Genomic DNA, 17344 nt, shown 5'->3' on the forward strand with positions numbered 1-17344 from the left:
CTATTTACTTTACAGCCCTCACAACCAAAAATGCATCTTGAACTGGTTATTAGTCCTACATTTTGCATAGGTTCAAGATTAGGGGCCTTTAGAGTCAAAGAGCATCTTACACAAATCATGGCCAAGATTGCAAGGCCTATTTGAAAATACACATCCAAATTAATGAATTTTGTTTGTAATTAATGAATTAATGAATAATGTGTGTTATTGCTTTTCTTACAGAAATCCCCCCCCCCCAGGAATGTTTAAATATTTAGCTTCCCACCAGCAGTTACCCTATCCTCATGGTCAACACATGAAGGCAGTCTGCTTTCCTACTTCATCCTATGGTATGTAGAGGAACTGTCACACCAGAGTGAGAAGTTGTAAAGGCAAAAGGTAGAGGACCCCTGGACGGTTGAGTCCAGTCAAAGGGTGTGGCACTCATTTTGCTTTTCAGGCTGAGGGAGCCAGCCTTTGTCCACAGACATTCCCGGTCACGTAGCCAGCATGACTAAACCACTACTGGTGCACAGAGGACCATGATGAGTGCCAAAGCACACAAAAATGTGATTTACCTTCCTGCTGCAGCTGTACATTTTTATCTACTTGCACTGGTATGCTTTCAAACTGCTAGGTTGGCAGAAGCTGGGACAGAGCAACAGGAGCTCTCTCCACTACACGCATTCGAACCACCAACCTTTCAGTTGGCATGCCCAAGAGGCTCAGTGGTTTAGACCATAGCACATCCCTAGTTAGCACAAAGCTTCACAGAACATGGAAGGGGAGGGAGTCTCTTGTAGGTGGTCTTCATCTTGGTCTCATAAGGTCACCATCCTTCTACACCACAAAACATTTAATATCACTACTATTTTTTGCCGCATACATTAGTTGTTGCTGTTTTATTCCAGCATTGCAGGGGGCTGGGCTAGAAGGCCCTTGGGATTCCATTCTATGATTCTAAGTATTAGAATGCTGGTACTCCATATGTGACCATAATCATTCATAATTGCCAATAACTGCCTGTGCCAACATTTCCCGCCATTTCTTAGAAACATTTTCTCAGAGCAGAAGCAAAATGGCATGGGGGTGCTAATGGAAGGGCAGGGAGTAACATTGGGGTTGAAAGAAAGCAGAGCTGCCTGGCATTTGTTTAGGACCCCAACCTTAGCCCAAATTAATATGAATATCATGGAAGTGAAAAGAACCATGGACAGGCAATACCCACTTTGTAGAAGCGTTGCTGACCCAACGGCTGCTTAGAGAGCTTAGTTACACTCTGATTGACATCCTTTCTTATAACCTTAGAGTCTGGCTGTGTTACTCAGCTGTGGGTGTGAAATGCTGGTACAATAATATAGGAATCAAAGTGTTCTATGACTACAGAAGGAAGATGTTATTGAGAACATCAGCAGAGACTTGAAACCTAGGGAAGCAGCCATTTTGAGATACTGGGGCAAACACTAGTCAGTGTTTGCCAAAGTTGACTACTTCCAACAACACTTCAATCACCTCTGGTCTTTTTATGAAGTTTACAGCAGCAATTATTACAATTATTACAATAATTATTACAATTATTGCAAATTTCTTTTTTTCTCCTCTTGTACATTGAAAAGCCACAGGGTAGTCAAAATTTAGGTGAATGTGTCATTTCCCCTTCCCTCTCTAACAAGAAAATGATAGGCTCATATTCAACCAACAAAGATTCTGTTAAAAACGCACAGAATCCTAGCCAGAAGAAAAATAGTAAGTTGCCAACTGAATGAATTAATAGGCACAAGTTAAAAGTGGAAAAAAGAAAAGAGTAGGGGGGGGGAGCAACAGAATCCTAAGGGGTGGAGGAGAATTTAACCCATTAGTCTCACCTATTGTGGTCTCTATGGAAATTATTCCCCTGAAGCTGCAACTTACATCAGGAGGGAAGCCTTCACAGGGCAAATATGCTATGCATAAGCTGCCTACTTACATTTTAAAAAAACAGCAACAGCACATTAGTTGCAATCATGCAATGGACATTAAATCTAGTTTGGCCCAGAGTGGCCAGGTCTTTTGAGGGCATGAATCAAGAAGGTGAAGCCTGATGGGAGATGGACAAATCCTATTAGCATGCAGTAATAAATAATAATAATAATAATAATTTACTTATACCCTGCCGAGTAGGGGACATTCCCTGCCAACTTAACAGGCGGAGATTGACAGCAAAATCTCTTGGCATCCGTCTGGATCGTGGTGCATGTCCACCCGCAACCTAAATATATTTACTTGGATATGGTGACGAATCAAAGAGCATATGGTTGCAGATTCACAGACTTCATTTAGACTTTTAACCAAACACCTGCAGCCCTCCCATCCACCCAAAAAGTTTGTTTTGGGTGAATAGCGCTGCAGAAACCTCTGATCGCACCCCAAGACCTGGCAATTCATTTTGGGGAATTCCTGACTCACAAGGTCTCTCTAAGTAAAAAAAATGGGGAGCTGGGAATAGCAATTTTGCTGCTTTCAGCTTAACAGGGATAAGGGAAGATATATACCCTGCTCCTGAACCCTTGGCCCCCAAAGTGACATACAGGCAACATCCGTCATACCCCTCCAAGCAACAAGTGCCAACGATCCCTGCGGTGACACGCAACCATCCAGCTTTTAGCATTGGCCACACCTGGAAAAACTGAGGCAAGTTTTGAGCTTAGCCCTGCTGCTTTGGCAGGCCAGGGAGGTCGTTTGCCCCAGACGCCACCCCCCCCCAAAAATCCCCCACCACTGCAACCCTTTTGCACGCTTAACTTGGGGGGGGGGGTTGAATTCACAAGTGACATGCTGCACAGTAAACACACATCGGGGGAAGTGGGGCTGCAAACCTTAACTGCACTAAAGAGAGGAAAGGAAAGCAAGCCGCTCCGACTGTAGATCGCATATATGCACAGCAGGCTGCCGGAAACACCAGGAAGGAGAGGGATGGGCGACCCAGTGCCGGCTCCATTGCACCACCAAGGCGGGTTTTTGCAGGCCCGTTTGGGGAGGAGAGCTGGGGGGGGGGGGAATGGCGGGAAAAGGCAGCTCCGCCTTCCAGTCCGCGGGAGGCCTCGTTCCTTCTCCCCCTCTCACCTCGCTCACCAGTCCCTGCCAGTCGCTCTCGGTGCGGTTGTTGGAGTTCATGGCGGCGGCTGGGCGGCTCCAGCAGCTGCCGGCGGCGAGCAGCCGGGTCTCCTCAGCGCCGCCGCCGCCGCTGCTCCTCCTCCTCCGGCTGCTTTTGCGCGACGTGGGCTTCGGGGAACACAGGCCGGCCGCCGAGCCTCGCGTAGAGGCGGGGCCCGCGCTGAGGCGGCCTCGCCCGTCGCGGGCACCTGCTCTTCTTCCAGGGCTCCGACGCCTCTTTTTGCGCTTTAGAAAGAAAGAAATAAAAGCAGCCTCTGAGCGTGAGGGAAACTTAAGGCGTGCTTGCTTGTTGGCAAGGTCGGCCTGAGGCATTTTGGTGCCTGAGGTGAACCCCGAGGCCTTTTTGGCGCCTGAGGCGAACCACAAAATGCCGCCTCCTCTCCCTTCTTTCTCTGAGGGAAGAAAAGGGCGATGTCACTAGATGACCCGCCGGGTCCCTTTTCAGCTTTAGGATTCTATGTACTGCATCAGGATCCGCTGCCCAAGGCAGTTGCCTCACCTTGCCTGACAGGTGGGCCGGCCCTTCTGTTGGTTGTTAACACGTTTGAAATGCTCATCCCTCGAGTTCACTTCTTCAGTAGCCAGAGGCAAAGCGACTGTGATGTTAGCAATAAAATCAGGAGGAATTACTGAAATATTATTATTATTTGTAACCTATCCATTCTGAAGGAAATCAGCCCTGAGTGCTCACTGGAAGGACAGATCCTGAAGCTGAGGCTCCAATACTTTGGCCACCTCAGGAGAAGAAAAGACTCCCTGGAAAAGACCCTGATGTTGGGAAAGATGGAGGGCACAAGGAGAAGGGGACGACAGAGGACGAGATGGTTGGGCAGTGTTCTCGAAGTTGCCAGCATGAGTTTGACCAACTGCAGGAGGCAGTGGAAGACAGGAGTGCCTGGCTGCTCTGGTCCATGGGGTCATGAAGAGTCAGAAATGACTAAACGACTAAACAACAACATCAGGATCCACCGCCCAAGGCAGTTGCCTCACTTTGCCTGACAGGTGGGCCGGCCCTGCTGTTGGTCATTAACATGTTTGAAATACTTGCCCCTCGTTCACTTCTTCAGTAGCCAGCGACAAAGCGACTGTAGCCGTTAGCAACAAAATCCGGGGGAAATACTGAACTATTATTATTATTTGTTGTACTGTCCTTCATCTTCATCTACATTTTTTTAGATTTGCCTTGAGACAGTCTTTATTTTTATTTTTTCCCCCAATTTTTTTATTGATTTTCAACATTTATCACAAAAATTGTTGCTACCAAAGGGTTAAGAGGTAGCAAGACGCTCTAATCACTGAGCAGCTGGAAGTCATTAAGCTTCCAGGAATGTGAGTTTGTATAAATAGTCAGTTCACCAGTGTGTTTACCCCCTTGGGCGTGTTTGCTGATATGTGTGGTTCGTCGCCAGGGTTTTTTTTTCTTTTGTAAATAAACCTTTTTCTTTGAGTTCCAAACCGCTTGCTCCAAGATTCCTCTTCGAAAAGATACTGCCTCTCCTGCCCTTCTTAAACCGCTGCGCGAAATGCTCTGCTGTAATGGGACTTGTGACGATGGAAGCGCACTGGACATTTACTTAGCATTAAACTAATTAAAGTTTAATGGGACAAAAATAACATAACAAATGCACAACAAAGAAAAAAAACACACCACACTACAATAAACTAAACACAAAAGGAAAAAAAGATTATCTCTTCAAATATCTCTTCAAATTTCATCTCATTGATGACTGACTTCCTCGAGTCCCCTCTAACTGAATTTCATTATATCACCTTTATAACAGTTCTCCAAGTTCATATTCTAATAATATTAACTCCTTTCATTTACTAACCTCTTCTTCTTTTTTATATTCTAGTCCTTAATATTTACTACCACATATTCTTATTCTACCCCTAAGCCTATTCATTACTTCCAAAAAAATTCTAATTATCTTGTATTACAATATTTAGCTAAATATTCTTTAAATTTCTTCCAATCCTTTTGTATCTCCTCTTCCTTCTGATCATGGATTCTTCCAGTCAGGTTGGCCAGCTCCAAAAAATCCAACATCTTCATCTGCCATTCTTCTATTGTTGGTATTTATTGCAATTTCCAGTTTTTGGCTAGTGGCATACAAAAACAGTCTAGCATCTTTTTGGGCAATTCCAGTCCTAGTATTCCAAGTAGAAAGGCTTCTGGATTCTTAATAAATGTAATTTTCAACATTTTTTTCAACTCATTATAAATCTTTTCCCAGAAGTCTTTCACCTTGGGACACGTCCCAATTGGGACACGTCCACCACATATGATAAAGAGTACCTTCTTTTTCTTTGCATTTCCAACACTAGTTATCATTTGTATGATATATCTTTGCTAATTTCACCTGGGTTAAGTACCATCTATACATAATTTTCATAATATTTTCTTTTAAATATTTCTGTGTGTGTGTGTGTGTGTGTGTGTATCTATATATATGCCAGTTCTCCTATATATATTTTTTATTCATATATATATATATATATATATGCAGGTTTTGGTGTCCTCGGGTGTCTTCCCGTGTAAAAGTTGGGGTGTCTAGGCGACGTTTCGACGAGGTCTCACTCGTCATCTTCAGGCTGGTGCTTTCGGCTTCTTGTTACTGGAACAGAGCGGGATCTCAATGTTTGAGTTCCTATAAATACTGTAGAGGGGGTGTGGTGTCTAGCCTCCAATGTTCTGGGCAGAGAGGAAGTTCCCAGGCTAGTGTGCCTTTTCTTCTTTTGTTCCTTAATTACTTGAGAGATACCTTGAGTGATTTCTTGAGTGATATCCTGAGTACCACTTAGGTGGGTCATTAGGTGTGGATTAGTTGCTAAAGTCTTTGTGTCTTGACCTCTTGAACTTTGTGAAGAGTTTTCCTGAGAAGATGGCTGTATTGCACTTAGTTGTGCTTTGGCTTGGCTTCGTGTATAGGGGCGAGCTGTGGTTTTGTGGCTTGTGTCAGCCAGATCTGTGTAGGGATTGCAGGGGGGTGCAGCATCCGGAGGTGCCACCATGGATTGGCTACTGGATGGTGTCAGTAATTCATCTGTGGAGAGGGTCTGGGTTTGGGTCTGGTGTGGTTGATTGGTGTTGGCGTTCTGTGTGCCTCTGGATCTGGTGTCAGTTTTTGTGGAGAGGGCTAATTTCCAGATGTCTGGCAAGCGGGATGTGTCGTCACGCTTGTTCATGTTGTGAGGGTGTTTCTCTATCTCGATGGCTTCCATGATTATTCTCTTGTGGTGATGTTCCGTGTTAAAGAGCAATTTGGAATCTGCAAAATTAATTTCGTGTCCTGTTTCTTTCATGTGTTGGAAAAGAGAGGAAGGTTTTTTTTTTTCTTCTTCTTTTTTGACGGCATTCTTGTGTTCTGCGATACGTGCATTTATTCGTCTGTTTGTTTGTCCAATGTACGTGGCTGGGCAGACTTTGCAGGGTATTTCATAGATCCCTTGGTTTTCCAACTGGATTTTATCCTTGGGGTTTCTGAGGATATTGGCTATTTTTTGGTTGGTGCAAAAGGCTGTTTTGATATTGTGTTTATGGAGGATTTTGCTAATTTTATCTGTAGTGCCCTTGATATAAGGAAGGAGGGCCATGCCATTGTTTTCTTCTGTGTCTTGGTTTTTGGGGGGTGTTTCCTTTTGGATTAGCTTCGTAATCCTGTTTTGCTGGTATCCATTGGCAATTAACACATTTGAGAGATTCTGTAACTCAGTTGTCAAGTGGTCTTTGTCAGCCAGGCGTTTGGTTCTGGAGATGAGAGTCTTGGCTACGGAGTTTATTTGTGCAGGGTGGTGGTGTGATTGTGCATGTAAGTAGCGGTTGGTGTGTGTTTTTTTCTGGTAGATAGTGTGTCCTAGGGAGCCATCAGGTTTTTTGTAGATTAGGACGTCAAGGAAGGGAAGTTGGTTGTTGGCTTCTATTTCCATAGTGAATTGTATTTTGGGGTGTAAGTTGTTGAGATGTGTGAGGAAGCTATCCAGTTTTTCCTTCCCGTGTGGCCAAATTACAAAGGTGTCGTCAACATATCTTCCTTGACGTCCTAATCTACAAAAAACCTGATGGCTCCCTAGGACACACTATCTACCAGAAAAAAACACACACCAACCGCTACTTACATGCACAATCACACCACCACCCTGCACAAATAAACTCCGTAGCCAAGACTCTCATCTCCAGAACCAAACGCCTGGCTGACAAAGACCACTTGACAACTGAGTTACAGAATCTCTCAAATGTGTTAATTGCCAATGGATACCAGCAAAACAGGATTACGAAGCTAATCCAAAAGGAAACACCCCCCAAAAACCAAGACACAGAAGAAAACAATGGCATGGCCCTCCTTCCTTATATCAAGGGCACTACAGATAAAATTAGCAAAATCCTCCATAAACACAATATCAAAACAGCCTTTTGCACCAACCAAAAAATAGCCAATATCCTCAGAAACCCCAAGGATAAAATCCAGTTGGAAAACCAAGGGATCTATGAAATACCCTGCAAAGTCTGCCCAGCCACGTACATTGGACAAACAAACAGACGAATAAATGCACGTATCGCAGAACACAAGAATGCCGTCAAAAAAGAAGAAAAAACTTCCTCTCTTTTCCAACACATGAAAGAAACAGGACACGAAATTAATTTTGCAGATTCCAAATTGCTCTTTAACACGGAACATCACCACAAGAGAATAATCATGGAAGCCATCGAGATAGAGAAACACCCTCACAACATGAACAAGCGTGACGACACATCCCGCTTGCCAGACATCTGGAAATTAGCCCTCTCCACAAAAACTGACACCAGATCCAGAGGCACACAGAACGCCAACACCAATCAACCACACCAGACCCAAACCCAGACCCTCTCCACAGATGAATTACTGACACCATCCAGTAGCCAATCCATGGTGGCACCTCCGGATGCTGCACCCCCCTGCAATCCCTACACAGATCTGGCTGACACAAGCCACAAAACCACAGCTCGCCCCTATACACGAAGCCAAGCCAAAGCACAACTAAGTGCAATACAGCCATCTTCTCAGGAAAACTCTTCACAAAGTTCAAGAGGTCAAGACACAAAGACTTTAGCAACTAATCCACACCTAATGACCCACCTAAGTGGTACTCAGGATATCACTCAAGAAATCACTCAAGGTATCTCTCAAGTAATTAAGGAACAAAAGAAGAAAAGGCACACTAGCCTGGGAACTTCCTCTCTGCCCAGAACATTGGAGGCTAGACACCACACCCCCTCTACAGTATTTATAGGAACTCAAACATTGAGATCCCGCTCTGTTCCAGTAACAAGAAGCCGAAAGCACCAGCCTGAAGATGACGAGTGAGACCTCGTCGAAACGTCGCCTAGACACCCCAACTTTTACACGGGAAGACACCCGAGGACACCAAAACCTGCATTCCTGTACCCGTGAAAATCTACGAAAGCATATATATATATATATATATATATATATATGAATGAATGAACGAACTGGACATTTCCACATTATATGCCTGAAGCATATAATGCATAATGTCTCAACAAGGCATTACACCTCCAGCACCTATCTGTCTTAGAAGGAAAGTCATGTATAGATTCTAAAATAATTTCCATTGCTTGGGTTGTGTAAAGGTAAAGATAAAGGTACCCCTGCCCGTACGGGCCAGTCTTGACAGACTCTGGGGTTGTGCGCCCATCTCACTTAAGAGGCCAGGGGCCAGCGCTGTCCAGAGACACTTCCGGGTCACGTGGCCAGCGTGACATCGCTGCTCTGGCGAGCCAGAGCCGCACACGGAAACGCCGTTTACCTTCCCGCTGGTAAGCGGTCCCTATTTATCTACTTGCACCCGGAGGTGCTTTCGAACTGCTAGGTTGGCAGGCGCTGGGACCGAGCAGCGGGAGCGCACCCCGCCGCAGGGATTCGAACCGCCGACCTTTCAATCGGCAAGTCCTAGGCGCTGAGGCTTTAACCCACAGCGCCACCTGCGTCCCAAACGCTTGGGTTGTGTAGCACATTCTAATTCCCCATTCCATTCCTTTAGCCACCTGTGAAGATCCAATGATGTCAAAGCATTCAGACCAGATGGTCCATAATTACACATCAACAGGTGTTGTGACTGAAGATAATGCCATTCAGCATTTATTGGTAAGTGATATTTAAAGTACAATATTGTATATGGTCCAAATTATTCAGCTGATCTAATGTACAGCTCCCACGGTCATACTATCACATAAATTTGAAACCTCATCAATTATTAAACTGTTGTAATGTAAACGTTATCTTTTCAACAGCCTGTACTTCCTTAAAGTTTCAGGAGGTAAGACATAACAGTATCTGAATTTAGAAATCACTAATCATCAAATTGGGACACGGGTGGCGCTGTAGGATAAACCACAGAGCCTAGGACTTGCCGATCAGAAGGTTAGCAGTTCGAATCCCCGCAACGGGGTGAGCTCCTGTTGCTCGGTCCCTGCTCCTGCCAACCTAGCAGTTCAAAAGCACTTCAAAGTGCAAGTAGATAAATAGGTACCACTCTGGCGAGAAGGCAAACGGCGTTTCCGTGAGCTGCTCTGGTTCGCCAGAAGCAGCTTAGTCATGCTGGCCACATGACCCAGAAGCTGTACGCCGGCTCCCTCGGCCAATAAAGCGAGATGAGCGCCGCAACCCCAGAGTCGGTCACAACTGGACCTAATGGTTAGGGGTCCCTTTAAATCATCAGATTTATATATTCTAATGACCTCTTTTAACTTCTCAAGTTCATTTATAATAATTGTCAGGGGACTGCCATCGGAACAGGGGAGAAAGCCAGGGGGATGCAGAGAGCCTCTGCCGCTCCTGAGGAGCAACACCTTGTCCAGCGTTGGAGAAAGCCACACCTCCAGTGGAGCAGAGTGGGAAGGGAGCAGCCAAGCGAGGGGATGGCTCGAAGATGCTACTGAGAGCCCAAGCGCCTCACCTAGCCCAGCTGGCCAGGCCCAGCTTATGCAGAGGGATGAAATGTAAGGAGGGAAGGTGGAGATTTGGGGTGTCTGAGTTCTTCTGTTGGGGGAGAAACCGGAAGGGGCCACTCCCGGAATCTGCAAGTGACTGAGATGGACATGAACTTTCTGGTTCTGCACTGTAAATAGTTTGCACAAATAAAAACCTGCTAGAGACAGTAGGAGTCCTGCCTGGTTACTCATGAGCGACCACCTCACCACCTAACAATAATGTTTTTTAAATGATTTTCTGAACCAGTAGAATGCAGTTTCAGTCTCAACACTGAATCTGTCCCAGCTTCTTCTCCCTAGCAAAGCTTAAAAAGAAATGAATCAATTTTCCATGAGGGCAAGAAGCTGCTTCCCCTTTGCTCTCTCAGGGACACCACACATTATCAAATGTATTTCCCATCTTAATTATCTTAAAATATAGTCTAGAAGCTTGGAAATAAGTAGGTAGCATCACCAAACACCTCACTGGCTTCCAAACCCCCACTTTCCCTGACATACTGGCAAGATTGTATTTTTCTTCAGTTATCTCTATTTATGATCACTTCCAATTATTTTTATTCTCTGAGGCTTTAGCTTCCTCAGTAGTGCTCTTCAGTAGAAGAAAGGTGGCTCATTTTAATCCTGTTATCTTGCTGCACATAAATTTAGTGAACTTATTTGTTTGAATATTAAATGTGTGTGTGTGTGTGTGTGTGTGTGTGTGTATCTACACACACATACACAGACCTGAGAAATGAAGTAGGATTAATGAATCTGAGATCAGAGTGTAAAGTAAAAAAAAAAAATTAACATGCCTTATGCCTATATTCTTTTGCATTGCATATTTGAAGTTTGGTGACATTTACCTAGCTGTTGATTGCAAGTCATAAGTGATGGGAGACAAATATAACCTGTTTTGTTTGTTGAGGTAACATATCTAGATCATCAGCAATATCTATTGACATAAATGAGATATAGTGCCATGTTTGTCTTGCCATGTCAAAAATGGTACCAGTATGAAGAGAGCCTGATACTTTGTAGTCCTCTACATAGTAGTATGCAGCTAGACATATTTATTTATTTATGCTTTGATTTTTAAAAAGACCTAAGACATATAGAAATACAGTTATGGAATTCAAAAGTGGAGATAATCATCATTATTTTATTTATTTTTATACAGTCTTCCAGTTTCCCCCAGAACTGGGATTCAAAGCGACTTACAAAAATTAAAGCCAATATGGATAAAACACTGATAACTAAAAGCATGTGAAAGATAATAGTTAAAATTAAATTATAGTACAATGTAAAAACATTATGACTTGTTTTATTTCAGAACCAAAACTGGTCTCTGCCACCTTAGGATTTCTCTCATTACTTGGAACTCAGAAGCCATCTTCTCTCTGGGTTCTTGCCCTCCTTATATTGTCTGAATACAGACTCTTCCTCTTTCTAGATACTAAACAAGATGGTCTCCTGTGAAGGGTGGTCCCATTAAGGAATTTCATGCTCAAAGCACCCGCATTTATCATTGCATGGTTGAAATGTAATGTTGCGTTCGGCAGTACCCATGCACAAATTTTTAGTTTGCTAGTAATCAATCGTGGGGCTTTAAAATAATCAAAATCAATTAGAGAGAAACTTTGTAACACTAGTATGACAAAATGGTTTGTTTCAATTATACTAATGGGTCGCAGCTGGAATGAATTGATGGATTCCCCACTGAAATCAATGGAGCTGAGAATTGGCAGGAGCTTCTCAGGAACTGTGGCAGTGTTGGAGGCAGCACCCATAACAGTGCTCCCAGTGACCATCTGCAGCATTCTTCTTAAAACTGCCTTTTAAAGAAACATGAGAATTGCTTTGATGGACCAGACCAAAGGTCCTTCCAGTGCTTCATCCTGTTTCTAACAGCATCCTGTGGGAGACTTTGGGGCATTCATGAACAGGGCATTTAAATTCACAGACTTTTGTTTGCTTGTTTGTTTCTCAGCCACAAGGGCCCAAACAGAGTCATAAAAGCATGAAAAAAATTAAGGAAAGCAAAATACAGTGGTACCTCGGGTTAAGTCTGTTCTTAACCTGAAACTGTTCTTAACCTGAAGCACCACTTTAGCTAATGGAGCCTCCTGCTGCCACCGCCCTGCTGCAGCACTATTTCTGTTTTCATCCTGAAGCAAAGTTCTTAACCCGAGGTACTATTTCTGGGTTAGCAGAGTCTGTAACCTGAAGCATATGTAACCTGAAGCGTATGTAACCCAAGGTACCCACTGTACACACAAACAGCCGTCTCTCATAATAAAGCATATCATCTCTTAGGGTGCCTGGGATAATGAGATAAAGTCTTTACAGATCTCCTTTAAAAAGTCATATATAATGGGATCTGGTTAATTTCCTTCTGGACAGAGTTAACACGAAACAAGTGCCACCACTTAGCTTCAGTGGCACCCAAAGCAGCATCTCTTCAGAGATGCAAGGTGGTGTGTGTGTGCAGACAGAGAGCAGGTAGTCCTGTGACCTCTAGCCTCAACAGGAAGCTGAGCAACTGCTATTCTGAGCCTATCAGATGAACATGTCTGAAGCACAACAGCACTTGATACATCAATGCTTTTGCCACTGTAATCTAAGAAACTGACATGAGCACCAAAATGTACCCATTTTACAAAAGAAAGGTGAAGCTCAGAGCCCCATCCCCAAACAGCCAAAACATCTCTAACCCCTCCAAAAAAAAAAAAACCCCAGAAAAAAAGAAGGCAACACTCACCCAGAAACCTTCAAATCAAACATTATCATCATAATTATCATCATCAATAAGAAATCAGAAGGGGCAGAGGACTCTCACCCTTGGGCACCACTTTTATCTCAATTAACTGCTGCTATAACTAACTGCTGCTACATCCCAAAACTGTGTCCTGTGCGCCAACCAAGAGACTGAGACTAACTTTTGTATGGCAGGCCACCCCCTTTCGTCCAAGACATCCCCGCCAGTTTGGGGCAGATGAAAAAATCACATCACTCAAGGACAAGTACAATCCCTTTGTTTGTCGTGTGTGTGTTTGCTTCCTTTCCAGGTATTCCCTCGAGCGTACATCGTGCAGTCCCGCGGCAGTCTCGCTGAGCCGGTTCACCAGTTCCTCTGGGTGACAGCGTCTGGCGACCCCCTCATCCCCTACTGCAGTGAAAGTAGCCGAGGTGATCCCCTGGGTACATCACACGCGTCTGAAATCCTGCTGACCCTCTGAAGCTGATCATCACCTTGTGTCTGACGCTACCAGGAAAAGCGTTGGGCCACGGGCAACGAGATCCTGCGACTACTCATCACAAGGACAGTCACAAAGACTTTCTCTTTTCTCTCTTATTTTCTTTATTGACTTGCTCTATGTCTTATTGCCCTGACCCTACCGAGCCATACCAACCCTATTGGTCTGCTGATCTCTGCTATGACTGGTTCGTCTTGCCGGTGGTAAGAGACGGCATACTCGTTGGCTCTTGGGAACGAGGGTTCAATAGGGCGGCCGCAGTACAGCATCCCACTCTCCCACTGTGGCTCTTTATTCACTGCATTGCCCAGCGCACTTGGATGTGGCTCCTCCGGAGAGCTGCAGGATCGGTCGAAATCTATCGAGTTCTAGACTGCTCTTGTGGTTGTGGGAGAATAGCCCGCTGGTTGCATGGTAAAGCGATATATCAACCCCATTTGATAAACCAGGCCCAAATCTTACTCCGGGTGTTGCATGGGAGGGTGTCTGAATCAGGTGCACATTAAAATTGCTGAACAGGTGCCTGTAAATTCTGCAGTCCCACCTGTGACTATCGTGGTGGCTCGAGTCTCCCAAAATCCCAGAATACTGCCTGAACTACTGGGCCTGGTAACTCCATACCTAATACCCTTGAATGTGGCAGGGTATTCTTGTGGCTGCATAAGAGTTGCCACCCAGTAGACAGACAGGGTACCTAGTTCCAGAAGAATTGGATGGGAGGGGCGCCAGCAGGCAGCGTCCCCAACGTAGAAACTTGCTCTCCAGCAAATTTAGAGGCACCACTAGGACTTTTGGTATTGGGACCAGAACCCCTTGATATAGTCACCCTGTGTGTGTCAGGCCATTGCAGGGGTGGATATATTCTTGTGGGTGCAACATCATTTACGTGGAAGAAGAAGCCCCTTTTGGATATAGTACTCTCCCAGGAGACCACAGGGGTCTCCACCCACCGGGAATAGTTGGGAAGTTGATCCAAGTGGTAGGAGCTTCCGAAATAAGGTGGAAAATGACTCCAGAGGCCCAAGCGTTTATAGAATACGAATATCAGTGGGCCCTTCAGCAGTAAAATGGCCCCCGAATATTGGTGGGAGGAACTATGGAAATATTGAGGTTGGTGGGTAGGAGTGGTATGTACTGCCCTATTTCTTTGGATGTTCATGTATTTTTGCTGGCATTGGCCAAAGCGGGAAAGAGTCCCCTGGCCTCCCATGCCAACTTTTCCCATCTGGCTCTCTATGACCTATAGGTCCATCGATCGAAAATGCGGAACCGTAACTGGTCAGCATTTTCTTGATGGAAAGGGGGGAATGAAGGAGAGGAGACCAGAGGTCCACTTTGGAGAGCCAGGCTGGAGCCATTTTATAAGCTGAAAGCCATTTTAAAAGGAGCAAGCTGAAAAGGCTAAAAGCTATCTCTCTTCTGTTTGCAAAAGCATTCTTTGCAAATGCAGCAAATGTGGTCTGAGCACTTCACACCTGCTCTAGCTGCTGACCCAATTCCAGTAAACAGACCGAGGAAAGAGCGAGCAACAGGAAGATGTAGCCCACCACAAAATTCTAAAAGAAGACTTACACCAGAACTTGTTAAAACCACAAGACCCCTTCCTGCTAAATGGGGGGCCGGAGCATTTTCGGGAAAAAGCATTTAGGTCAGAAAGATTTTAAACTCGCAGCGCCACCTAGTGGATAATGCAGCCTGGAACCAAAGGGCCACCATCAATTCTTTAATTGGTTGAGCTTCAATGAATAGGAAAAAGGGGAATGTTTGAGGGCTGGGTCAAGGGCTGAACTGTGCTTTTGCCAAAAGGTATAAAAGTTGTCTGCCCCTGGTGTTCGTGGGCATTCTCTCATTTTTCCTGAATGCACCCCTTTGCTTTATTTGTCTGACAAATTAAACCAAAGTCAATAAAACTTGTGTTTAAAAAATATTGCTGCCTGGATTTTTCCATTCTGGTCTAGATTCTGAAGTTTCTAACAGTAGCTGGGGCAGATGAAGGCATCTGGTTGTGCTGCTGCAGCTGCACCATGGCGTTTCTTCTCTCTGCATACCTCCCAGCGGTCATTCCTTCTCTGGTAACTGCTATGGATGCACAACCTGATGGTTTGTCTCCGGGCAATGCAGTTGTCTGCAAGGGTGATGAAGTATTCCACATTTTTAAAACCCATTAGATCATTTCTGAAAGATGCTGATGTGATAAGATTAGATGTTCAGAAGGGAGAACTACTTCTTGACCATTGCCCTGATCCAGTAAAGCGTACATCCATACAACCATTGAGGCAATCTTCCATAGGAGACTTACTCCTGTTGCATGTAGAGGGTGAAGATTCTCCACACCCAGCATCTGGGGGTGCCTGGCAGATTTTGCCCATAATTTAGATCTGAAATAATGATCTAGATGCCCACACATGGCTGTATCGCTGTAGCTACTTTCCACACTAATAATAATAATAATAATAATTTATTATTTGTACCCCGCCCACCTGGCTGGGTTTCCCCAGCCACTCTGGGCGGCTTCCACAGAGACCAAAAATACACTAAAATGTCACACATTAAAAACTTCCCTGAACAGGGCTGCCTTAAGATGTCTTCTGAATGTCAGGTCATTGTTTATCGCTTTGACATCTAATGGGAGGGCGTTCCACGGGGCAGGCGCCACTACCGAGAAGGCCCTCTGCCTGGTTCCCTGTAGCTTTGCTTCTCACAATGAGGGAACCGCCAGAAGGCCCTCGGCGCTGGACCTCAGTGTCTGGGCAGAACAATGGGGGTGGAGACGCTCCTTCAGGTATACTGGGCCGACGCCATTTAGGGCTTTAAAGGTCAACACCAACACTTTGAATTGTGCTCAGAAACGTACTGGGAGCCAATGTAGGTCTTTCAAGACCGGTGTTATGTGGTCTCGGCGGCCGCCCCCAGTCACCAGTCACTTGTACAAAAGGACGGCGTGGAAAATAACCATGTCACCAAGCAGCCTAATTGGTTGCTGGTTCATTGTTGTTAATACGTTGGGATGGTATTCCTATCCTGCTCACAGTCTACTGGAATGAATTGGAGCTGAGGATTGTCCATATTAGTTTAAAATAGTTGTAAACAAATACCACTCGTATCTATGATCTTAGAATCATAATCCATGTCTCGTTTTTCATAAACATAAATGACTTTGTCATTTTGGAATGCAAATCTTGTTCAATGCAATTATAATGCAGGCACAAATTCATTTCAAACTCTTCAGCCCTAATTAATCTTGGCAGAGTAAATAAAGTATAAAAGTACATACGTTTAAAACAATATTGCCAGAAAATCCAGTTGTGGAACCACATGAAGAATGCAAGAGTATTTTTTTATTTTTTAGATTTATATAGTATTCTTCAAAGAAAATGTTTCACAACAATATACACCAAACCAATATAATATAATATTATGATATGATATGATATGATATGATATAATATATAATATAATTAATATAATATAATATAATATAATATAATAATACAAATTTAAAACCAGATAAAAGCAAGCATTTCATTACAACTAAAAGCAGCACAAAATACTACTAAAAGTAGCACCAGCTAACAGCAAGACATGGCCATAGCAAAAACTGGACACACCAATAGACTATCTGATAAAGGCAACAGTAGAAAGAGTAGGTCTTTAAGTCTCCTTTAAAGACAGCAAGTGATTGAGCCTGCATAACAAGCAGAATTGAGTTCAATAACTGTGGGTTCTTCACAAAGAATACACTGTTCCTTCTGTCCATCAACCCTAATTGTCTTTGTTGGTTCGCATCTAAGCAGAGCTTCTGAAGCTGATCTTAAGGCAGTAAGGGAGATTGATATTTTGCAAAGGCAGCCCTTCAGGTAATCCTGTCCTAATCCATTCAGAGAAGCAAAAAAACCCAATCATGTTGCACAAATGACCTGTCTACACCAGTGCAAACCCTTAAGATGAGAATATTCATCACTTCTATCTACATGCACAGTCAATTAGT

At 44.2% G+C, this 17344-nt stretch overlaps 1 protein-coding gene across 4 annotated transcripts in view; it reads right to left on the minus strand.

The window, feature by feature from the left end:
• CCDC149 (coiled-coil domain containing 149) overlaps window positions 1–3531 on the minus strand; it is a gene marked incomplete at its 3' end in the record, with an annotated part of 57336 nt that extends 53805 nt beyond the window's left edge. For 3 of the 4 annotated variants that reach the window (XM_083754949.1, XM_083754948.1, XM_083754950.1), the window contains exon 1: window positions 3082–3531. In XM_083754949.1, coding sequence (XP_083611075.1) covers window positions 3082–3444 — 363 coding nt within the window. In that variant the 5' untranslated portion in view covers window positions 3445–3531. Of the gene's footprint in view, window positions 1–2834; window positions 2937–3081 lie in introns of those variants that run through there. The other variant, XM_083754951.1, reaches the window with a different exon arrangement.
• Window positions 3532–17344: the final 13813 nt, after the last annotated feature.

Source organism: Podarcis gaigeae (genome assembly GCF_964106915.1).
Source record: "Podarcis gaigeae genome assembly, chromosome: 9".
NCBI classification, from domain to species: Eukaryota; Metazoa; Chordata; class Lepidosauria; order Squamata; family Lacertidae; genus Podarcis; species Podarcis gaigeae.